We start from the raw sequence: 25,149 nt of genomic DNA, 5'->3' as shown, positions 1-25,149 counted from the left end.
CTCTGAAAGATCTATTTCATTGATCTATACTATTCCCAATATAGTCAAAGATACTAACACTGGGTATAATTTCAATGAACATCATTAGCCAACTAATTATATTGCACTGCTTTTGTATTCTTTGGCACTCAAAATATTGACAGTTTAGCATCTTCCTTAGTCCAAGCTGTATTTACAACAATCAACAGCAGCATAATTATTATTACTTAGAGAATGAATTTTTACTGAAGGAAAGGTTATAGATTCCAAAATGTTTCTTTTCTGTCTTTTCAGCCTCTCCCTGGCAGGTGAAGAATCCAAGGCTGCAAGTTTACACTGCAAGATTATCCCACTGCACATTGCATTTTCTGCTCTGCTGGCACCCAGTGCTCCCCCCCTCCCCTGGGTTTAGCTTCACAAGAAAAGCTTCACCCCACTTCCCACCTGGCATACTCACCAATAGCCTGAGCAAGGGCTATTACAACTTCCTGGCATGTTGTGACTTCAGTGACCCCACACACGATTCTCTGCACTCCATCCACCCATACTTTGAGCTCCATGGTTCACCAGATCATCCAAGAGCCATGAATGCAAATCAGTCAAGTCATTCTTGCAGTTGCACCAGAGACAACGCAGCTGATTTCCTGCAGCAGCTGGAAGAGAGAAAAATCCTGGTCTTTAGAGCAAGGAATCACCAATTTGAAAAGTTGGCAATTTTACCTTGACTTCTATCAGGTAGGAGAGCCTCTTTAAAAAAAAGAGCAGCAGGAACCACACACCTACACATTTTAGGGGCAGAGTGGCTAGCAAGTGCCCAGCAGAAAAGGGGGTGCTGGTCAAGAGTAGCTGAATATGAGCCAGCTGTGCCCAGGTGGCAGCAAGGCCAGTGGCACCTGGGCTGGTCAGCAGTGGTGTGGCCAGCAGGAGCAGGGCAGGGACTGTCCATCCCCCTGTCCTGGGCACTGCTGAGCCCTCCCCAGGTGCTGTGTCCAGTTCTGGGCTCCTCACTTCATGGAGAGGCTGGAACATGTCCAGTGAAGGGACTAGACCTGGGCAAGGGGCTGGAGCACAAGTCTGATGAGGATAAGCTGAGGGAGCTGGGAAAGGAGCTCAGCCTGGAAAAAAGGAGGCTCAGGGGGAACTTTCTGGCTTTGCACAACTCCCTGACAGGAGGGGACAGCTGGGCAGGTTGGGCTCTGCTCCCAGGGAACAGCCTCAAGGTGTGCCAGCAGAGGCTCAGGCTGGACATCTGGAGGAATTTTGTCATGAAAGGTTTGTCAAGCACTGGAAGGGGCTGCCCAGGGAGGTTTGTCACCAGCCCTGGAGGTGTCCAAGGAAGGACTGGATGTGGCACTCAGTGCTCTGGGCTGGGTGACAAGGTGGGAACTGGGCAGGTTGGATTTGGTGTTCTTGTCCAACCTCAATAATTCTATGATTCCATCCTAGGATCCCATGCTTTAACAACATCTACCTCTTCTGTAGACTTACCCAAAGTTTCAGTACAGTTTATTGCCTAAAGTTTTATGAGTTGTTACAGAAAGAGCACCCAGAGAAATAGCGCTAAATAAACAACTCCAGAATAAACTCATAACAGTTTCCAGTAACAGGTGCCCCTATTCCTTTATATGCTGCCTGAATATTTCCAGGGACTAGTAAAGATGCTTGTAATGTTTGTCCAATAATTTCTAGCAGGTGGAGCTGTAGAAAAATAAGGGGTAAACATTTTGAATTAAAGCCATCCATGAAAGTCCAGCTATTGTCTCCCTGCAGAAGCAGCTGAAGGTTCCTATTCCCAACAAACCTGTGCATTCTGAACCAGAACCCAGAAGGCAAAGCAAGCAGACATTGCTTCTCTCTTCTTCTAAAACAGGGGGATGCATCAGGGAAGGTGTTGTAGGGGTGGTTTAACCCCTGCCAGCACTGTGCTGTCTTTTCCTAGGTTTTACCATAGGTGCTGCAATGATACTACACAAAAAAATTTCATAGCAAACCAAACAAAAATTGTTGTCTTCAAAAGATACAATGTTCCCCCAAAAAATGAAACAAAAACCAAACCACCAATAATGATGTTTAGGTCTCATAAACCCCCTAGAGACTAACAAGAAAGCAAACACCCCAAAATCAACCGACAACAAAAAAACCAAAATCAAATAAAGAAAACCTAATGAGACAGCTGGGCTGCTTAAGCAGATAGTGGGAAAATAAACTGTGATAACATGATAAAAGAAGCTTATGTATTCAGGTAATCCCATATGGATAAAGTAATAAAACTAAAGACAATATTTTTGAAAAATTAAGCACCAGGAAAATGGATAACACAGGGATGGAGTAAAAAATCTGAAAATTATTTAGCAGAGATCAGTGAAGACAGGCAGGGTAGGGCTACACGAGAAACGTGGAATCTGATGCTGCTGATGGATTGAACAGAACTGCACCATGTGGAGGCAGAAATGGTGCACAGAACACTACCAAGTGCTGTTCACATTTATAATCTAACCAGAGCTGCATTCTCCTGGGGATGTGAGCATCTCTTCCTGCATCTAAAAGACGCACCACTGCAGCCCCCAAGCTAGAGGAGCTAAGTGGCTCACCACCTACAACCAAAGAGAGTTCACCCAGCAGATGACAAATACTGACACAAGATGCAGAGGACACCTGGAGATCCTCACCTGACAGGCTGGGGCAGCAACAACCTCTGAGCCTGTTAGAGCCACAGGGGTCCCACCACACCACCAGGATGAGCTTTAGAGAAGAGCACCAAGCAGTAAAGTCAGGCCAGCAAACAGCCCCAAAATCCCTGCCCAAACCTATCAATTCAGAAGTACATGTAAAATCCAAGAGTAAAACCAGGTCTCAAATAGCCTTGCACACTCAACAGAAAAGTTATTGCTTTTAGGAATAACAATGTATACAGAAATTGTCTTTTGAGATATGAACAAGCATCTCAAAACCCAAAGAGGTTTTGATAAACATTTTCCCACATAAAGCAAGGTAATACAAAGAAAACTTCTATCTCCACAAGCATTAACCATGTACAAACATAGAAAAACTTCAGTCAGGTTAACACCATTTTAATGTACCTATAAACCAAGCAGAAGAAAATCTTTTACCAGCCTGTAACATAGCAGTGACTGAGAAAACACCTCACAGGCCTCATCAGTGACCTCTGCTATTTATTCTTGGACCAGTTGTCTTCACAAATAAACAGACCTCGCATACCAAGCCCAGCTGTAAGGAACTTTATTAATTAACTTAATAACTTGCTGAGGGTTGAAGAGTTCAGATTTCCTGGCACCAGCCAAGCCACCTCTCCATGTGACAACGCACACGTCAGCAAAGCATCCGACAGCTCTAATTGTTTTTCTGTCTGTCAACATCCAGAGTATTATCTCAATTTAGCAAGCCAGCAAATGCATTTTTTCCCCCAGTCAGCACACAATATACAGTGTTGTGCTCAGTGCTGATCAGGTTTTGTCATTTGTTTTCCTACAATCCATCTTTAAAAAAAGCGAAAACTAAAGAGAAGCATCATATAATAAGGAAATATTTGCTGACACTTCCAAGTTGGAAGAAAGCATTCACTAAAGCTGCAAATGATCTGAATAAAGTGCCTTTGAATCAGTTCAAGCTCAGGGGAAACATTCCCATTCATTTCTTACAGGACACATAGTTTTAATAGAATAAATAAGAAAGAATTTGTGGTACGTGCATCCCTCAGACCAACAGGCAGGGCTGAATTACAGGAGAGTGTTAATAAAAGGGCTGCCCAGGTGGAGTCCCCACCCCTGGAGCTGTCCAAGGAACAACTGGATGTGGCACTCAGTGCTCTGGTTTAGTTGACAAGGTGGGGATCAATCACAGGTTGGACTCTGATCTCAGAGGTCTTTTCCCCCATGGATTCTGGGATTCCATGTGCCCCACAGGTGCTCACAGGACTCCTTTGGGGATCTGCCACTAAGAACATACACTCACATCAGAAACTAGATCTCTGTGCTGAAATCACTGTGTCTCATTAGAGCTTCTAAGCAAAGCTCATCTGTAGTAAGTGAAAAAAAATAACAGAGCTAGGACTGGTCTGGGTTCTAAGATTATGCAGTAGAAGTTTACAGAGCAGTCTGAAAACCAGAAAATTTTCTGGCTACATGTTTATCTCTGCTTCCCAAATATAACACTTTTTTATTAGCCTGTGGGTTTCCTTCATAAGTATTCAGTTCTTTATTTGCTGTTAGTTAACTTTCATACCAGTAAAAGCTGACTTGCCTCCCCACTGAAGGTCATCTGGCAGCCCCAAATATATTTTTTAACCTGAAATCTGTGCCCAGAATGCACATTGTGCTTTTATGTTCGAGGAGTAAGCCTTACCTCTAATACTGTGCAAATTTGTTTCTGAAGCCAATGGAAGGGTTGGGGAGGGGAAAAAAAAAAAAAAAAAAAAAAAAAAAATCTCACTTCAGGTTTCTCAATCCCTTAAGTTCAAAACCAGTTCACCTTATGCATAACTTATTTCAGCAATGACTAGGAATAGGAATGCAAAACTAATTTACTGAGAGGCACACAAGCCAAAGCACGCCTGTGATCACAGCTTTCCCCCAGTTTGTCAGCCATCAGCTCCACAGCCACACAGTTCTGCCTGGAACCAAGCACTGGAAATCTGGCATTCCACAGCTGCTTCCTTCCCCCACTTCTCCATTACCTTGCCTGAAGCCTCCTCAATTACCTTGTTTACTATGCTTTAAGCATTTTCCCTAAACTCCCCTTTTATCCTAATTGGCTGATGGTATCTTACTCTTTCAGATATTTGTTCAGTTTTTAAGCATAAAGAAAATCCAGCACATATACATATATATACACACCTATACATAGCATATATATATATTTATACATGCTATTATTTAGCTACCTCTCCACAACTTGTTTCCAAAATACAGAAAAGGCTGAAGCAGATCAGACTGAGGGCAAAGGACTTTTTAACATTTTAGAAAGAAAGAATATTCCAAGCAGATGTTTGCAAGATGTTTGCTTGCCATAAGCTTTAAGTCACAAGGAAACCTGAGAACTAAAATTGAGATGCTGACTTCACCTCATTTCTACTTTTTAGAAAGTTCACACTGCCTGAAAGCATCCTGTACCTCAAATCAGGGCTAAAATCCTGCTGCAGCAGAATCTTGACCACCCAGTTCAGTGACTTTCTGCAGCCCCAGCAAGTCACCAGCATGTTGTTTAGTACTTGAAAGTCAGGGTGCTTTCATTTGTAATCAGCAATAACCAAACATCATTTGGAGTTGGGCATTTAGCCTTTATTTTCCATTCCCTGTGCACTATGGCCAAGTTGTGTTCCTTGTTTTTTCTCTACTATGACACCAGGTAGGGCCCTGGACAAACAGACAGCTTGTTCCACCCATGCTGTAAGCCATTACTAAAGAATAATTAGTCAGTGCTAGTCAGGCTTGATTAGAAAATTCCAAACAAGCAAGCACAAAGAAGTGAGTCCAGCTATCCAGAAAGAGTTTATAAACCATCCAGAAAAGCATGAACAGGGATGCAATCGGAAGGTCTTCCTCACCAGAAGAATTCTGGTACAGAGCCAAGTAACATGTTCCAAATGAAGTTAACTACAAAAACAGAATTGGATATTGGAAAAAAGCTTCCTAGTATTTACCAAAAAGCCTCCTCCCTTAGACTAATGCAGAAGAAGTATCCTACAAGATATGCAGCCTCCCATCAGTAAATGGGCAAAAATATTTCATGGCAAGGTCAAGTAAAAAATAACAAGTGAGAGTCTTCTGCAGGCAAAACTTTAACCCAAAAGGAACAGGTTGTGGGATTGAAATCAGCCCATGACTTTGTTTTTTTCTGACTGAAAAGTGTTTACACAGAGGTAGCATCCAGTGGTTTGTTTTTGTGGAACTAACCCTTGTGGAGATTATTCTTTTGCTATTCCAGAAGAATGCTCTGTGATAATAAGCAGTGCTTGAAACAAATAAACCAGAGGTCCCACAACCATGATGATGACAGTGCTGAGAACTAGCTTGAGAGAAAGATTAAGACCAAGGAATTTTCCTCTGTGAGACTGGCCAAAAGATGGTCTGACATCTGTGTCCAACAGGCCAAAATCCTGATATCCCCAAAAGTGATACCTAAACACAAACAACACACACCCCTCACCTGAGGGAGGACAGCACAGCACCAACACAAGAGCTTGTACAAGCATTGGTGAGCAGACAGTTGTTACTGGCAATCAAGGCTGCACAAAATCGTGCCTCTGGATAACCCAAAATTCCCCAAGTTGCAGTTTCCCAGACAAATTACCAGTTGACTTCCATCCAGGAACTCTCAGCAGCCTAGAACAGGAACTGCTGCTTGCACTGCAATTTCTCCTGCTGCAACACAGCTAACAATTTGGTGGGAAAAAATGAGGGAAAGAAACACTGTTCTGAAGCACAGAATGCTACAACTGGTATTTTGCCTAATTACAAAACATTCCCAACCTCTCCCTGAGCTACAATCTCTCCTTGAGCTGCAATCTCTACAGCACAGAAAAAAAACAAATTGTCTCATCTCTTTGTATTGGTGAGAATTAGCCAGAAGGAATTAAATTGTTTTCTTTCAGGAGTGGAGGAGTGATAGGAGGAGGTAAAGCTTTCATCCACACTTCTTGTCAGCTCCTGCAAAGATAGATTTTGTTAATGGCAACTATTCAGTTATCACCTGAAATAATTCTTCCACCTAGAAAATTTTATTTTTGTCTTCAGTATTTTAATTCTAAGACCGATTTCTGACTTCAGCAAGGGTGCTAAGCCTTTAGGACATCTTCCCGCACAGTGTTTTAATATAAATCACATGTGACAATCTGAAGAAACCACTTAATAAAGATTTAACTGCAGCTTGGAATACAAGTGATGACACCAATACAAACCTTCATGATTATGAACTGTGTCAAAAATTCTCATGGCCTTCATAGAGAAGTGAGCTCCAAGCAGCTGTCACAAGCACAGATTGATGGCTGGAGTGACAGTGCTCCTATCACAGTCTGTAATACTTTGTGTTACCAGGCTTGACCCAACTGTGCTGCAAAACATTTCCAAATCCCCACAAAATATTGGAGAGGAAACAAGTCAGCAGGTGAGCCAAGGAAACAGATGGTTACTAAAGTTCCTTTATATTTGGTCACTGCTGACAGCATAACCTTGCATTTTTAACAGTAAGCTTCACACTCTTGCATTTAAATTAATTCAACAGGAAAAACAACTCTGAAATGAATACTCTCCTTTCCCTAAGATTAGATATAAAAAGCATCTGAACTCCACATGGACTTGTGGCACAAAAAGGATTTTTGGACACAGTGACAGCACTCAAGTCAGAGTTTCAAGGATCCTTGCTTCTATTAGATGTCAATCAGAGGGTTTCTAAAGCAGAAATCTAAAAATTTAAAACTTAAGAGCATTATATTTAGGATATGTACCAGCAAATCAAAATAATATCTGATGCAGCACTTCTTTCCACTTGAGAAAGGATTTACTGTGATACAAGTGTGAATTCAATTCAAGCAGGCTTGCTCACTAAACCCCAACCCTGAAACTGTTTCAGGATTAGGACTGAAGTATCACCATTTTACACAAAGCACTCCTTTTCATCATTCTCTAATTTGGCTACAAACAAAATTGTCAGCATGAAACATCACAATCCTAGAGAGGCACAACTGAGTGGATTCATCCCAGACAGCCTCACTGGTGACCAACCACTGTTCTAAGGGCTGGATCATGGAATTACACAAGGGATTGGGTTGGAAAGGAACTTAAAGCCCATCCAGTGCTGACCCCTGCCATGGGCAGGGACACCTGCCACTATCCCAGCTTGCTCAGGGTCCCATCCAACCTGGCCTGGAACACTGCCAGGGATGGGGCAACCACAGCCTCACAGGGCACAACTTCCTCCTCATATCCAATCTAACCCTGCTCTCTGTTAGTTTGAAGCCATCCCCCTTGTCCTGTCACTCCAGGCCCTTTTCAAGAGTCTCTCTCCATCTTTCCTGTGGCTCCCTTCAGGCACTGCAAGGCCACAGTGAGGTCACCCCAAAGCTTCTCCTCTCCAGGCTGAACAATCCCAATTCCCTCAGCCTTTCCTCCCAGCAGAGCTGCTCCATCCCTCTGATCCCTTGGTGTCCCTGCCCTGGACTGGCTCCAGCAGGATAGCTGGTGGCAGCACAGAAGAGGTTCAGACAGCAGCTGGGAATGATTTATTCTGTGGCAGAGGAATATCCTTTTCCAGATACGTTAGCCAAGGAGCCTGCACCGCATATAAATGCAGTGACAAACAGCTCAGAAAAAGACATGTGCATTAAATAAACATCTCCTGATTCATCATCTCAGTCAACAGGCAGACATTTACTGCACTGTAATGTCTCCCAAAGCCATGTAAGTATTTGTTCCTCATTAGCAGCAAATATATAGCGCATTTGAGAAAACAGCTTTATTACACACCACTTTATTAATAAACAGCAGCATTAGGTGGAAGTCACATCTATACATCTCTAATGTGGTCTAAGTAGTGTGTGGGAGTGAAAGAAAACAAAGAGCAGATAAATAAGCAAGCTGGCTCATTGCAGGGGAAATATTTATCCAAAAGCTACAGAACACACACCTTACTTCAAAGTTGCCTTAGACCTTGAGATGCCCTGGCTTCAAAGGAGACTAAATAGGTCATTCTCCAAACTGGTTCCAAGGAAGACAGCTCCACCCATTCAACTTTTCCCCTCTCCCCTCACAGCTTGTCCACAAACACTCACACCCAGCTGAGGACTGAAGGCACTGGTGTGTAATTGCCAATATTTACACTAATGAGGCAATGAGCTCATCTGCTCCCTTTTGGCAAGACCTACATTAACTCTTGGTTTTGTAGGGCTGAACTGTTCTTTATGTTTCTGTCAAGCCCACGTGCAGCATTTGCTTTGTCATTTGACTACAGCCACCCTGAGTCCCAGCTGCCAGAGAGGTGTTCCCTGCACCTCAAATGTGTGCAGAGGGCAAATTTCAGGAAAAAATCCAAATACACAAGAAACTTGTTACATTTCCCACCTTTCAAGACATGGACCAAAACACACCTTCTTCCTCTATATTGTGGTGAGCCTTGCATTCAAATGAGCCCATTCCTCCCCTTCCAAGTTTGCACTGAAGGATGCAGAAAATAAAATACATTCTGCAAGTGAAATCTAATTAAATTTGAATTAACCAAAGTTTTAAGTCAGTTAGACACAGTTTAAAGGCATGGTATGACACAACTACCAAAATCTCACTGTAATGAAATGCTATTTCTGAAACAAACAAGGTGAGGCACTTTCAACTTAATCAACCTAACTGTTCCAAAAAATTATAATCTCAAAGCTTTATTCAGTGAGCAGTTACATTATTCATTAAACATTAACTAAGAAATTTCAAGTTGCTTTCCTGGCAACCTAGAGAATTCTGCAAGACAGGACAGAACTTATTATTACGAGGAGTCTTTAAACAGTTAAACAAGATAAATGAGTGGGGGGAGCTCATCACTTTCTAAAATTTACACTTGGTTGTGCTTGCTTCCACATTTCCCCAGGCACAAAAGAACTTCTTTGCTTCTTCTATTTTCTATTTATAGGACTCAGCTGGATCACTTAAGTATTTCCCCTCTCTTGACAATTGTGAGCTTGGCTAATTTTATTAGAGCAAAATCTGAGGTAATCATAACACACAGCAACGGCTTATGGGCTGAAATACTCAAAGTGCATTACTTAATTCACAGAATGGGTTGGGCTGGGAAAAGTTAATCTCATTCCCATCCCCTGCCATGGGCAGGGACACCTTCCACTATCCCAAGTTGCTCAGAGCCCCATCCAGCCTGGCCTGGGACACTGCCAGGGATGGGGCAGCCATAGCTGCTCTGGGAAACCTGTGCCAGGGCCTCACCAGGAACAATTTCTTCCATATATCTCACCTAATTTCCCCCTCTTTCAGTTTGAAATGCCCATGATTTTCAGTCTGAATTCCCACAGTACTTTGGCAGTGCCACAGGCAGCTCCAAGATACTTCTACATGACTTTGGCCAACTGGCCACACTGAACAGAATGGCTGCAGAACTGAATTCCACTTCAGGAGGTGAGGATGCTCTATTCAGCTGATAATTTTAGGGAAACTGTTACAAACTTCATACTTGTAAAGTATACTTTCTAAATTTTGCTGAAACCCACCTAAACCCCAAAACTCACTGGGAGGAACGAGAAGTACAGATATGAACATGCTAATAAATACACTTCCCCTTGGAAATCTTATAAAGATCACAAATTGCATTCATAGGAAGAACCAGCAAAGAGCTCTTCAGGAAAAACATGCTTCTCTGCCAAAAAACTGACAGCAATTAACAGAAGTCACAGCCAGAAATGCCAATGGAAAATAGATGTCAGGTTAAATTCAATATAGCAAAGGGGGGAAAAAAACTTTCATTTTCCTGCTCCTCCTTTCTTTCTCTGTGGCAACAATTTTTAAAGCAGCAGAACTTTCCCTGTATTGGCTTCCCTCTGTATTTTCAGACAGCATCTACATTTTGCACTTTCACTGCTGGCCATGCAGTTTTTCATCACAGGTTTTCATCTCAGCTCCTAATGGTTACATCTTCCTCCTCAGCAGCCCCATCGTGTCCATTTGACCAGCACAGTGACGTCAGGACAGACTTCTGGAGTCAGGAGACATGCCAAAAGCAGCTCTCCCCTTTCTTTACTTGATCCACCTATTTTCACTCAGGAAGTCCCTCCACACTCATCTCTGCCCTTCTTGCTCAGCTTACCCAGTGAACTCTTCATGGCTCATTCACCTGAGTCACCTCATATGTACATGGAAATGCAACTCCCCCAAGTGAGTGGTTAAATCTCTTTATCCCCCTTCACATATCCCTCAAGCACTTCTGCAGAGCACCTACCAAAACCCAATGGACCATCAGATGAGACCTTACTGCTTTTTGGGCTGATTGAGCTTACTCTATTCACTCCACAACACCTTGGGGAAGGTGCACCTTCTCTTTGGGACCTCTGTCACCTTTCAGAGAGGCCAACACAAGCACAGTTCTGCTTTAAAGAAGTTTAAAAAAAAAAAAAAACAAACAACAAACCCCCCCCCAAAAAACTAACAACAAACCAAAAACAAGAGATCTGATTAAGATATTTTTAGTTTCTCCTGGTCTTACTTAAAAAAACCCCAGTACCTGTGGATTTTGTTTCTCCACAGAAACAGAGAGAGGCTGTGCAGTCTGGAGAGCCACTGGCAGCACTGGGTAAGTTAATAGACAGGGTTAAGGATTTAGAACTGTGTGAGGGAGCTTAACAAACAGAGCCTCATCAGTTTTCTTTTATTTAAAAAGTGGTTGCTGGTATTTCTAATCTTTACTGATATGCAGCTATGGAAGTGTACAATACCAGGTAACATCAGCAGGCCAGAAAGGCTCATTAAGCACAATTACCTAGCAAGCAATCTAAATCCTGGAAAGAACTCAAGGGGAAGTGCCCACAGAGAGTTTGTGTTAATCATAAGATAGTAAGCAAATAAAATTGTGCAAAAGTTAAAGCATTAATGATACACTTTAAATCATAAAAACATCCAAAACATAACATTTAAATTAAAATAGAACTAGATGAGTCTCCTCAGACCTAGGAAAGGTTACATGGAAGAAATCTTAAATTATTCTTTATAAAATCCTTATTTATAAAAGTACTGAGGTAAGCCACACATTCACACTTCTCTTCCTTTTTAGTTATGAATGACCTGAATATTAACTTGCAGGTATTTTTAAGATTTGTGCAATTGGAAAATTGAGATGCATTTGACTTCATTTAGCTGCTATTTTTTCTTCCTCACTCCAAGATATCAAATACTAAAGCATGTTTACTTAACAACTACAATTCAAAATGTAAACCTCTATTTCTTTACAGCTCAGAAACTCTTGTTTTAAAACATTGTGCAACTATCCTTTATAGGAAGCAGTCTGCAGAGCTGCCAAACCTATGTGAAACAAAAAGAAGAGATTGTATCAGAATGACATGCCTCCAAAAAGTTGAGTTTCTTTCCTGCCAGAGAGAGAAATGACTAATGTGCATTGCAATTAGTGTGAAAAACAATACTATCTTTGCAGTTCCAGACTGGGGAAAACTACAGTTCAGTGTTTACACAGCAGTAAATAAAGTGGGAAAACTTTTGTGTTGGGTAATAAGCACATTTTTCCTCCCAAATGTTTAATGACAGTGAATCATTAAACACCCATGAGATGAGGTCTTCCACATTTTGCTACTACAAAGATTAGAATATTACAGAATTCCCCAGTGATTGATAAATTAATAAAACCCAAACTAAGTCATTTGAACTTTAAAGTCCATAGGAATTGCATAATTCTCTTTTTTTCCACTGTTCTACAGCAAGTGAGAGGATGTAAACCATGGCAAAGCTTGATAAATTAATGGGGAAAAAAAAACAGAGGAAATGGTTTGCCTGCAACACCCAGGGCATGGATGCAGCAACACACATCTCAAGAACCAAATATTTTTGAAGCAGAAAAGCCAGGGACTACTGTCTCTTCATGTAAGTGGCATTTCCACACACCACCCCTCCTGCCATTTATTATCAATACTTCTGTCCTTTCCAGACATCCTGTCTCCACTTACATTCCATTTTCTGTTTGCCCTCAGCTGGCAAGCACAAAATGAATCCCAACTCTGAAAAACCTCTGAAAAATTTTTTTTTCCAACTACCAGACCATTGTATTTCTTCAGAAACACTTTCAAAGTATTCAATGCATGGAAATGCATTTCAAATACTTGAAGAACTGCTTCTTCAAATGCAAAGAAACCATTCAGATGTGGATACAAGATCCAAGTTTCATATAAAGACAGATTTATACAGGACTATAAAGTAAAGGAAAAGAAGCCTTAAATGAGAAAGCAAGAAGCTGCACATCATAAAAATGTGACCAAGTGAGGAAGAAGAAAGAAATGGATGCATATGCCGTGGTATCTTAAATTTCAGCTCTGCTACCCCACCAGTCTGAACAAGTGCAAGTCAGGCAGGAAGGAAACAAGAGACACTTTGTTCAGTGTGCAGTTCTGGAGTGAGGAAGAGAGACAAGAGATGAAATGTATCTCTTGTAATGCAAAGAATGCAGCAAAATCAAGGATCCCAGCGATACCAGAGTCAAAGGAAACTTGTTTCTTCCTGTAGTGACTCAGTGCCCAGGCAGCAGGAGAAAGGTGTGCACCCAGCAAAGCTGAGATGGGCAGGAGAAGCAGTGAGAATCTGAGAGGCAGCACTTGTCCCTTGAGATTATTCCTCACCTCAACCAGAACCCACCGAGCAAAACTCTCCATGAGTCCCAAAGAGCACCCAGCAACTTCTCCCACCTATTAACACCCTTCAGTGGATTCTAATCAAAGGTGAAGGGCAGAAAACCAGAGCTCAATGAACTGACTACTTTCTGATTCATGACCTGGGGCACTTAGATGGAAAAGGAATTGCACTCTGCTTCCATGGCTCAGAAGGGAGCACACAGGCTTTTTAGCCCAACCAGCAGAGGTACCTGCCCAGCTCTGGCAGGTCAAAGGCATCTCAATCATGACAAACACAGAACACAAAACAGCTGGAGGACACAAATGAAGTCTCAGCACTCACAAACCAACAGTCTGGTTTTGTTGCTTATCAAACATTCTGGAAAATGCAACATCACTACACAGAAAAACATGAAGTAGCATTCTGCAAATGAAAGTTTCTCAAGTGGGTCTCAAAACAACAATTTTTGTCAACTGTACTTAAAACTTGGTGTGAGTTAATTCGATCTAAAGCATTGTTAGATGTATCTAAACTTCAAACAAAAAGTTATGTCTATTTTTGTCTGCTTTTCGTATTTAAAGTACTGAAAGAAAAATATTTGCCAAAGTCATTCCTCTGATTTGATGTCCACTTGTGCTGCGAGACTAAGTAAGTTCTGTTCCTTTTCTTCATTATATTATTTATTAACACTGAATAAAAATAGACTGATTTTGTTTTTCTTAAAAGTACAAAAAACCTACTATTACTCCATTATTTGATCAGGAGAAAAAAAGTCTTATTAAAACACATACTACAAGCTGACCCATGTAAAAAAGAACAAGTTACATAAATGAGGTTTAAGACAAAAAAACAAACTTTTTTTATTCAAAAGAAGTGAAGGTAAATAAGTCACTCTCCACATATAAGGATGGGGAGGCACCATCCTGATGAATTTCCATCAGGCAAATACCTTCTGCTCTCATACAATAAAATCAGAGACAGTAACTCACATGACTTGTTTCAAAGTGACAAATAAAGGAGTGACACTGCACTCACCTGGCAGCCAGCCACAAACTTGCTCCACTGAAAGGAATTTATTCAGAATAGAGTCAACAACTAATTCTTAAATATTTTAACTTGGCAGAAGAAAACCTGGCTCAACACCACTACATTCCAAGTTTCCTGGAGTTCCAGGTTAACATACATATGTATATGTGCTCTGGCTAAACGGCACCTGGGAAAAGTAAGAGACCAGTGCCTGTCTAAACTCTGTGTGTCCTCATGGCTGGTACCATCCCCCACACAAACCAGCACACCCCTGTCAGCAACATGATCTCGGCTGAAGGCAGCAATTAACACTCTGGAAATGTTTGCTTTAGAAACAATCCACCGATGTGCATTAAAGAGACACTAAGGTGCCTAGAATGTGAGGCTGAAAGTACTTTAATGAATGACCCAAAACACCTCTCAAGTATGAGGCAACTTAACACAAGTCTGAAGCCAGACTCTAGCCAACACAGCATTTTGGGCAAAGCTCCTCTTCACCACAGAGTGCATTTTATATATGTGTATTCATATTTCTACTAGTTCTACACTATATTAAGGATAATGGAAATATCCATCCAATGCTGTTTTCCTTCAGCTTTTCCTGCAGTCAGATAAAGCTGTTGTACCTTTATCCTTATCTGTACCTCTGATACACAGAGTATGAGACAAGCTGTCATTGTGGCAAATGAACAAAGCATTTTAATTTATTTAGCTCTGCTGGCCCTCAGCTGCTTCAGTTATCAAGAGAATACTGCTATAAATACTGCATGTGCAATAGAAGGAGTAGTAAAATGGCAATATATACCCAGAAATGGAAAAGGTGGTGTGACTGCTATGGAAGTCTATTGCTGAGAAGCTGATGTGTGCACAAAAGGCAAATCAGCTTTAAACAAGGCCTGTAAATGGTGACAAGCCAAAGAAGAAGTTGCAGTCTCAGTTTTTTACACTTGCTTCAACACCCTCATCTACATCACAAAACAGGGATCTCAAGAAATCAAACCAATATGAAAAATAAACCAATGCATAATCTGAAAGTATTTATTTTAATTGAAGTTCTGATATTTTTCCTGTATCAAAGATTCATCATACGGTCAGGAAAAATGCTACTGTTTACTTTTCCTGACATCTTTTTTTATTTTTGGCAGTGTCTGAGTGGCCAAGCTGGAGACAACTCCTTACAGTGAACACAGAATCATTAAGGCTGGAAAAGATGTCAAATATCAGAGTCCAACCTTTGACCAAACACCACATTGTGAACCAAAGCAAAGAAGAAGAACCAGCTGCTTCTGGATGGTGACTCCGCCCTGGGCAGCCCATTCCAGTGCTTGACAAGCCTTTCAGCAAAGAAATTTTTTCTCAAGTGGAGATCTGCCCAGGATCACCTGATAATCAGAGAAGCCAAGGACAAAAACCCTCCTCTCATTCCACACTCCCCAGGACAGCTTAGCTGTGGGACCCCCTTACACACCATCACAGAGAGAAACTCAGCAGGGCCAGGGCAGCTCTGCCCAGAACACAAATGTTTAGAGGAAACACTGCACAGAGCAGGGGAGCTGGGATCTTGCTCAGATTTCTCATCTCAGGAAGAAAGGGGGAGTGATGAACTTAGGAAGTTGCCTCAATCCTGGAAGTGTTCAGAGCCAGGTTGGATGGGGCTCTGAGCAGCCTGGTCTAGTGGAAGGAGATCATCTTTAAGATCACTTCCACCCCAGGCCATTCTGTGATTCTTCAAGCTTTAGAGTTTTCAGAATGCTTTATGTGCAAGTACTTTTAAAAGTGAGCAAGGAAACTCTTCCTTGGAGGGTTTTGGTGCTAACCTCTTACCTGCAGATGAAGACAGATGTCTGCTTATGCACAACCTGCTACTCCAGGCATCAGTGCTCACTTTGCTGATGAGGGCAGCTCCTAGAAGGGAAAAAAGAGAAATATTGTTATACATTAGTGAAACAACCTTCTTGAGGATGAAGTTCTATTCCCCCTCCCTCCTTTATTGTTTTGGAAAAACAGTGTTCACCTAGCACCTATAGATCTACAACAGCCTGGTACACACAAGCAGCATTTTATTTTTGAAAAGTTAATTCAAAAGAAATGTAGAATTCTGCTCTTAATTTGCTGCTTCTTATACCTGATGTGACATGTTCCTGCTATAAATAACTAAGTGTGGTAAACAACATTTCAACAGCTTTCCAGAACATTAGGAAAAAAAAAAAAAACAACCCAAAAACCTAAGCACTGTATTAGGTAGTCACGAGCATCTACCACTGGTAAATTGTAAATACAGGAGATTGTGAAATAATCTTCTTTCCCAATTTTCTTTTTAAGGAAAATAATCCTCAGACTGGAGCACTTCCAGATGTATAACCCTCCAAGTGCTCTGGAGCTGCACACCCTGACTCCCTTGCAGCAGTGAATCACGAGCAATGCATGTACAAACAGCCAAACAAACAGGGCAAAAGGTAACAAATCCCAAACTGCTGATTAAGACTAATAATCAGCTTGGAAGGGATGCTTACTACAACAATGTTTAACAGCATCACTGTGACAGACATTGCTTAATATTATGGCACAGCCAAGGAGAACATGTGAAATGCAGTTATTTTTAAGCCTTCATGACCAAAGATTTGCTGAATAATATTTTAAAGGAACATATCTATTATGTGTAAGTCTACATGGAAACTTTATATAGAGAGCAGCATGGAAAAACAGCTCTAAATCAGAACAGCTTTCCACTGGTATTTCAGCATAATAACATCCTAAGAGTTCAGAAAATAACAAAAACCTCTTAAAGATCTGGAAAGAATGGAAGGTCTGTAAAACACTAGACCATGCACACGATGCATCAAAGCCCAATAGGAGTAATTGCTTCTCTCATTATAGCCCCCAACTTCACAATAGGACATTCAGGAGCTCCAAAAGTCTCAGGCACATATCAAATAATTTCCACCATGGCTGACTGAATATGCAGCTTTCATTCACAAACCAATATCAGTTAAATTCCTGGGTTGGCAGGATATGTTTTTGTGATGTTTTGTGCTTTCCACTTGGCATGCCCACTTAGGTTTACTAATGGTTCACAAGAGCCTTTTACTTTAGCTCTGAAATGAAGAGAATAATTTTGGTGAGTTTATGTCTCTCAGCTGAGAAGCTGTAACTTAACAGAAGGAAGATATGCTTCTTAAATCTCCTTAATGTAGTTGATTGCAGTTCCATTAGAGAACATTCCTTGGAGTTCTCTACTCCATTTGATTCACCCTTAAGTAGGGTCAAAGAACCATAAAAAATGCAGAACATTCATCTAACCCACCATATCAGGTTAAGTCACCAGTGCTTGAGCCCCAGTAATTTACCAATCCCCACTTACACGTTAGATTAGGAAAATAAATCTGGTTTTAGGATACAGATGGTGAATTAGTTAATCCAGAGGCACAGATGCTTGAATTTTGCTGGGGAAGCAAGAGATAGAGAAGAGAGAAACAATCATCTCACCCTAAACTGTGAAAACTCAGCTTTGAGATGCTAAAAGTCATCTTTGATCTACTGCAAACTGATCAACTGCCAATACACAAATAGTAAACATTTCAATTGCTGCTTTTGTTAATTACTCCAGGACACTTTATACCAAAGCCAAAGAGCAGTGTATTCAGAACCTGAGAATGGAGTGGCCGTGATGCTGATCCAGCACTTCCACTCCAACAGAGCCCCATTATCTGCAGCTCTGCTGAAACCCTAAGGCTCTTCTCAGACCACTCTGCAAACTGAGTGGGAAGGAGTAAGCATAAGAGCCACATTCTGTCCTCAGGGACCCCTATTAAATCAGATTCCCAACATCAGCCACTTCCTCTTTGTTTTCCTCAAGCCATATGGCTTCCTGACAAACTCTGTACAAACAATAATTCCATTAATCAAGCCACTGCTGGAGGAAAAGGCTTTTTTTTCCCCCTTCCCTTCATCAATCCAGACATTTCAATGGAGATGTTTTATGTATTTTATTTTATGAAAGTCCCAAGGAAAATACTAAAGTGGTCTTTGTTCTCACACTGCAGCCCCAGTTACAGTTCATACTTGTAGGAGATCCTCACATAAAATGCAAAGATACTGGAATAGAGAGAAGTGAGTCCAACCAACAAGAAAGGAGTCCAGCCTAATTGAATCTTAGCAGGGATAGAGCATAAATTTCTGCCTAGGTTTGCTGGCATACTGTCTGAAAAAAACCAAAACTTAGAAAGAAAACATAATTAACAGAAGTAGGTAAAATAAGAGGCATTAAAAGTCTATCCCCACAAGGCTCTAAGGAGATGCACACATGCAAATGCCACAAGTAGATCAAAGCTCTTCTTTTAAGAAATGCCACAAAAAAGGACCTTGCCAGAGGTCAGGTTTCTTTTCAAGGTGAACCAAGATAACCAGTCTGCTACAATCCATCTGTTTTGGCACCTGCAGACTGGTAAAATCACGCTGGTGATGATGTGCATCTCGGATCAGGAGGAAATGCATGCTGCCCATGCAGGGAACTGAGGGGGGAGGAAGGAAACAGAGCAGCAAGATTTCCACCTCTTGTAGGTGGGAAACTCCCTTTCCAGTAGGTAGAAAAATCTCCCACCCCTATGAAAGAAGGGAGAAAACACTAAACCCAAATCTAACCACTCTCATTCTTTCACCAAACTCAACATACACTTGAGGGACTGCTGGAAATGCAAACTGCCTGTTTTGATGATCTGTTCCCATGGAGGCTTTTCCTAAAACTTTTATTAGTCAATAGTCTGAAGGGCAGAGGGAGGACTGGGAAGAACAAGAAATCACTTTCCAACTCAGGTGGTCTCTTTCAGTCACACAATTCTATAGCAACTGTGACCTTTCCTTTCACATGGAAGGAAAACAAGATTGGCGAGGTAACAAATCTTTTTACCTTAAATCATGTTTTGTTTTCTTCACAGGTGGTCCACAACTTACTGGATGATCAAAACTGTTCCTCAATTCATGTGAACAAAAACAACCCTCTATTTAAATGAAGTTCAGGAAACAGAAAGGAGCTTATGACACTGAGAAAGACCTTACAGAGAAAAAGCATTAAAAAAGGTATGAAATTCACTTTTTACAACTTGGAGTGTGTTTTTGGGGGGAGGGATCAGTGTTTGTGTTTTAAATACAGGAAAGCAGCATTCTTGATTAAAAGCAGGAAATCTTGGAAATTACTTGCCTTTTTGTCTTTTTTGAAATAAGTAACAATTAGCCACAAAGAAGAAAAAGACAAAGACAGAACAGCTTAGAAAGTCTGAGTCATTATCTCCAAGGAGACACATCTGTAATGTTAACAAGGTCAGAAAATTTTGGTCAGTAGTTGTGGGTAATGGGAGACATAAGATGTTAGCTTCTGTTTCTATCAAGGCAATGACAACTCTGAAAGACTGCAGGTATCACTTGGAGCATACACCACTATGAATTATTAGCCTCCAGGCCATAGCCTAGAAAGATACAACATCATATCCAAAGTACAGACAGATTTGTGGCTGCCTTGAGGTAGTGATGAAAGGTGTGTTTGTTTTGGATAGGGTAGTGAGGAGAATCAGGTGCTGCCAGCCAGGGAGGCCTTTTACCACTTCTGGGGCAGATGGTCCCAATTATCTTCTCATCACTGGTAATCAGAAGTCATCCTTCAGCAGCTATATAATAACCTATGTAAAAATAAACCTGGGATTGGTGTTTGGCTTCTAATAAGAGAAGAGCTTGCCTGTCACAAGTCAGTCAATGCAGGCAGCATCCTGGCTTGGAGTCTCATTTATCAGCCTGTGGTATGAAGCTCTGCAGGTGCAAGACAGTGTCTTCACATCATGTGTGAGAACAGAATACAGGAAATGCTGACAAGAAAATTTAGGGGCACACCAGTGTGGAGGAGAAAGCAGTTCTCCCTCCTGCCAGCTCACTCTTCTGTCCTTTCTGACCCTATTGATAATGTGCTCCCAAATTAGCAGGATCTGTATCACCCTGCCTTGGCCAAGGCTCTTACCTACAGGGACAAAACTGATCCAAACCAGAGCAAAACTTATTATTAGGAGAATATAAAGAGCATCAAACTCTACATGTATTCATGGCTGCAGCCACTTGTTCATGTCCTCACCTGACTGGTGAAGGTGGCCAGTAATAACAAGATCCAAGAAATTTATTGCCTTGCTTCCCTGAGCAACCCAACGCCTCAACTGAGAGAAGAGAGAGGACTTGTCCAGCCCAGACTGCACTGCACCATTAAGTCCCATACCCTGTGTTAGCAGGAGGAACACCATTTAGATCCCAGAAAGGAAGGTGATTCTTTGTTTCTGCTATTTAGCTCTTCTCAGGACGAGAAAAAAACTGCTTATCTTCAAATTCAGCCCTAAACTACTCCTTACTTGCTCACAACACTGCATCCTAGCTCTTTAAGCCCAACTGTGGTGTGGAAAAGCAAGTGCTACCAGAAAAAAAAAAAAAACAAAAACAATGTTGACACAAACCAAGAAGAGTGAAATTAAAACTATAAAGCAGTTTGATGTAAAAGAAAAGTCATGACTGAAATCTCCAGAGTTCTGCCTGTCATTTCTCTCCTTGCAAGTATGTGAAGGGCATTTGCTTTCCAGGAACAATAGGCTTGAATTAATTTAATACATTTCTAAGCTTTTAGAGTTCCAGTTGCTGAGAAGAGAGAAAGAAGAAAAACACTTGAAGTAATTTCTTTTCTTTTTGCTAAAGTGACACAGCCAAGAGAGCCCAGACCCTTGGAGGACATGAGCTCAGAGGACAACAGAGCAGAATACCCAGAGGTAGAACAGGCTGCTTTCTCTTCCTCCAAATTGACACTTTATTTTGCAACCCCTGTGATTAAAGCCCACAGAACCATTATTCCAGGATGAAAAGGGGGTGCTGAAACAGCAGAGAACCATCACAGCTCACTCATCACTCACCTGCACGTCCTACTCTACTTCCTCATCCCTGTGGCTGCACCTGGAAAACACTGGGAGAATTGCACAGAAACCAGGAGTTTCTCTTGTCAGTAAGAAGACTTCATTTTTTCAACCCAGGAGGCACTGAGGTGTCAACTCACTGACAGGAGGAATGCTCTCCTTTGCTTCCTTCAGCAGCCCTGGAAGCAGGATGGTTCCAACAAGCTGCTGATCAGAGGACTCCCTCCCAAAACACTGCCCTGGCCACACCGCTGTGGCTCCATGGGGCCAGGCACACTTCACAAGGTAATTATCCAACAGAACAACAGGGAAAGTCATGGCAAGAATTTGCTTTGTTGTTGAAAACTTCTTTTTCACTCACAGTCAACCCAAGTCTGCCCTTTGATTTAAAAGGGAGCAGCTCCCTCACTTTACATTCCTGCCTTACCTGCACAATTTCACACTTGACTACTAATTCTTCAAACACAGCAAACTCTTGCCATACCTACCTATGACTAAGTATTTTGCACTGGTTCTCAGAAAAGCATGTATGAGAAAATATATTTAGAGAAAAAGAGCAAGAGACTGAGTAACAGTCAAGCAGTGTTTAGCAGAAATCAGGATTATGCCTGGATATTCACATACCCACTGACCTGTTTGGGTTGGAGGTTAGCCCTTGTTATTAATCCTAGTGGTTAGAACTACAGGAAGGCATTTTAAAGGAATTTTCAAGTTAAAACATGTATGTCATTAAGCATGCACATCTCTGAAAAAGTACAGTTGGGCAAGTCATCCAGGTATTTAGGAACCATAGAAAGGGTAGCACATAAAAAAAAGTATAATGATGTGCCATTTGCTTTAATTTCTTTCCTTGAGGATAAATAAGTCTATTTGTCAGTAACTGAAAGAAAATAATGGAATAAGACTGGTTTATTTCCATTTGTATAGTTAAAACCATGTAGAATTAATGAAAAATAAACCCAAATCTCCTTTTCCAGAGCAGCTATGGCTGTCCCATCCCTGGCAGTGTCCAAGGCCAGGCTGGATGGGGCTCTGAGCAACCTGGGATAGTGGAAGGTGTCCCTGCCCATGGCAGGGGGGTTGGAACAGAATGAGCTTTAAAGTCCCTTCCAACCCAAGCTATTCAAGGATTTTACAATTCCTTTACCTTTGAGCAGGTGTCCCTGACAGCAGAATTACCACACTGGGGGCAAAACTGCTGCACCATGCAGCCTGTGATTGCAGTACAGCCAGAATCCATCAGTCCCTCCAGTTTACTCACAGTCAGTATTACAATTCCTGAGTAAACAATGCTCTACTTTCTAGGCACTGCCAGACAATTTCCATTTCCACATCACATCAATTTATAGGCAATTCTTGAGAGCCTGTTCTATTTCTGAAATTAATGAAAGACTGCTGCTATCTCTGCAAATAAAAGCCCTTCTTTTCTGCTTCTCTGGGCTGTTTACACAGCCTCCCTTTGTGTGATGATTTAGCCGGGGTTTGTATGAGCACTGAGGCAGGTTAGTTTGCAGAGCCCACATCAGGAGCACAAAATAATTAAGATATCAGGATTTAACAGTCACTGTTTGTAAACTCAAATAGGTTCAGTTTAGGATCAATCCAAGCCAGCAAAAATATCCAGAGTCAGTTTTGGCTGTAACATCAGCAGAACATTCAACATTGCTCTGAATTTCCAAATAATTTTCAATACAAGACAGCTCTCACCCAAACCAGTGATTTTCCAGAGGGTTTAAAGGTTAATTTCAATTAACCTTTTCTTGGCAAGGAGTCATAAACCACTTCTAATAACCCTGATTGCAGACTTCTTCGAATTGCACAGGACAAAGCAAAGATTTAAGACAGTGCTCAGCAGCAGAGCAGCAAAACCTGCAGGTGACAGAAATCCAGCCCTGCTCCAAATGCCTGCAGTGCCCTTCTGTGACTGCCTCCTTGCAGGCAGTGCACTGCTGCAGCCTTCCATTGGATTCCAACACATCTTTTCCCTGTTTCCAAAGCACACAGCTCCACTGACACTTGAAAGCACAATTCTGAACTCTACCACTCTCCCTGCCTGCTCCATTTCTGCCTGGCCCACGTGGCACTCCTCAGTTCTGAGTGAACTGGGTCAGGAATCAAATCCACATTTCATACAAGCCAGAAGCTCACAGAGAATCCAGCAATACGCACAAGGCAATGAAGCTACACTGCTGAGAGGATAAAAGGAGCCAGTGAATTCCTCTCTGGTCATGCCAGTGCTCACAAGGAAAGGACATCACCAAGCCAAACCACTTTCACTCATGAGAGCCATCACAAGCCCACCTCTTGATTCTGCCTTTGTACACAAGGCAAAGTTCAAGTGCTCAAGGGCCAAAGATACTTCATATTAAGATCTCTTAATGTGTTGATGGTTATTTGAGATGATGTCATGCAAGAAACTTCATTAATGTATGTGTAATATGGAACAGTGAACAACAACATGTAGTTTTCTTGTTTATGTTGAAACACTCTCCAAGTAATTCAATTTCAGTATAAAAGTTTGTTAGGCAATAATTTCTTCCAGGGAACTTGTGTCTGCAAATAGCTTCCATCCTATGAACTTCAAATGTCTTTAACTGAAAGCACACACTGGCTAATGAGAGGTAAAATACTCAAGCGTGCAGCTGTCTCGTGTTTAAAGGCTGTAAAACACAGTCACAGATGGCACCTGCAGAGAGCAAAGCCAGGCCTGAAAGCTTGCAGACTTCCAGCTTCCTCCACAAGCATCTGTCCTTGGGGAAGATGGGTACCCTCCACCAGCTCTTCATCCAGCATCCCTGTCCTGTGCCCTCCCAGACTGTGTGAGGGAGTATTATCAGATTTGGAATACACCATTTCTTAGTTACTAACCAAGGAAAGAAACCTCTCACAGCAGCTACTGCTGTTCTAGAATCACAGATTTCTTTTCGTGTGGAGCTTTAATCTCTCACTTCATTATGTAGTCAAGAGATGCCAAACTTCCTTTTTCTTTCCTTGCAATTGCCCATGAGCCAATGGAATAGAAATACTGAGCTGATTTTTGCTGGATTTACTGCACTCTGTCCAAGGAAATTTAATCAACCTTCTGTGCAACAAATTCCAAGTACACTTGCATCTCACACAGGTGCAAATCTAAGGCAAATGCATGAGAGAGAAAAGGTAATTTCTCTATTGCAATCCATTCCTTCTTCCCAAACAGCAGGAAGTAAAGCCACAGCATTTGTCTCTCTTGAGAATTTAACTTAGGAGAAACCCTGCAGAAAGTGATCAAGGCACAGCAGTTTCAGAATTAATTACAATCTCTAGTTGGACACTTACTGGTAGTTAATTAGCACCTGGGAGATACAAGATCATCAGCTACCAGGAAATGCAATTTATGCCATTAAAGTCTTTGCAATTTATTTATTTGATAGTACAAAGTTACATGACTTCTTGCTTCATCTACTAGAAAACTTAATTTTTGTCACTGGCAACACAACTCAACACTTAAAAGGTCCCCAATAACCAAGAAGAAAGCAACACTTTACTGTCAACTTGTACTATTCCGCTTATAGCACAAGCTGATGCTATCACTTAAATTCACCTCCTCACATGTCAAACCAATGGGGCTGCTAAATGTAAATAATTAACTTGGTTTTAATGTTTACATTAAAATTTTCTTATACAAACGGGATCTTTATCAGCCAGTACTTGAATTCTCTGAAAAAGGTACATTTTTGGGGGTGATAATTTTTAAGCTCCCTTCCAACCCAAACCAGGTTGTGATTCTAGATAACCAGATCCTCCAGCCACTGGAACAGCAGAATGAGAGAAAAAACTTCATATCACCAAAGATTATTCTTCACAAGGTCTTCAAAGTAGAAAATCCTTTATTTTTTAAA

The 25,149-nt window shown here is 41.4% G+C and overlaps 1 protein-coding gene across 3 annotated transcripts in view; it reads right to left on the bottom strand.

The window, feature by feature from the left end:
• The window catches only part of RASSF8 (Ras association domain family member 8), a 70,721-nt gene that overhangs the window by 19,301 nt on the left and 26,271 nt on the right, over positions 1-25,149 (bottom strand). For all 3 annotated transcript variants that reach the window (XM_056516306.1, XM_056516307.1, XM_056516308.1), the window contains exons 2-3: positions 16,164-16,244; positions 437-632 (exon numbers count right to left, since the gene is read on the bottom strand). In XM_056516306.1, coding sequence (XP_056372281.1) covers positions 437-539 — 103 coding nt within the window. In that variant the 5' untranslated portion in view covers positions 540-632; positions 16,164-16,244. The remainder of the gene's footprint in view (positions 1-436; positions 633-16,163; positions 16,245-25,149) is intronic.

This window comes from Oenanthe melanoleuca, chromosome 1A, assembly GCF_029582105.1.
Source record: "Oenanthe melanoleuca isolate GR-GAL-2019-014 chromosome 1A, OMel1.0, whole genome shotgun sequence".
Classification (NCBI taxonomy): domain Eukaryota; kingdom Metazoa; phylum Chordata; class Aves; order Passeriformes; family Muscicapidae; genus Oenanthe; species Oenanthe melanoleuca.
The sequence above is the reverse complement of the archived record's forward strand: the minus strand, read 5'-3'. Positions and strand labels throughout refer to the sequence as shown.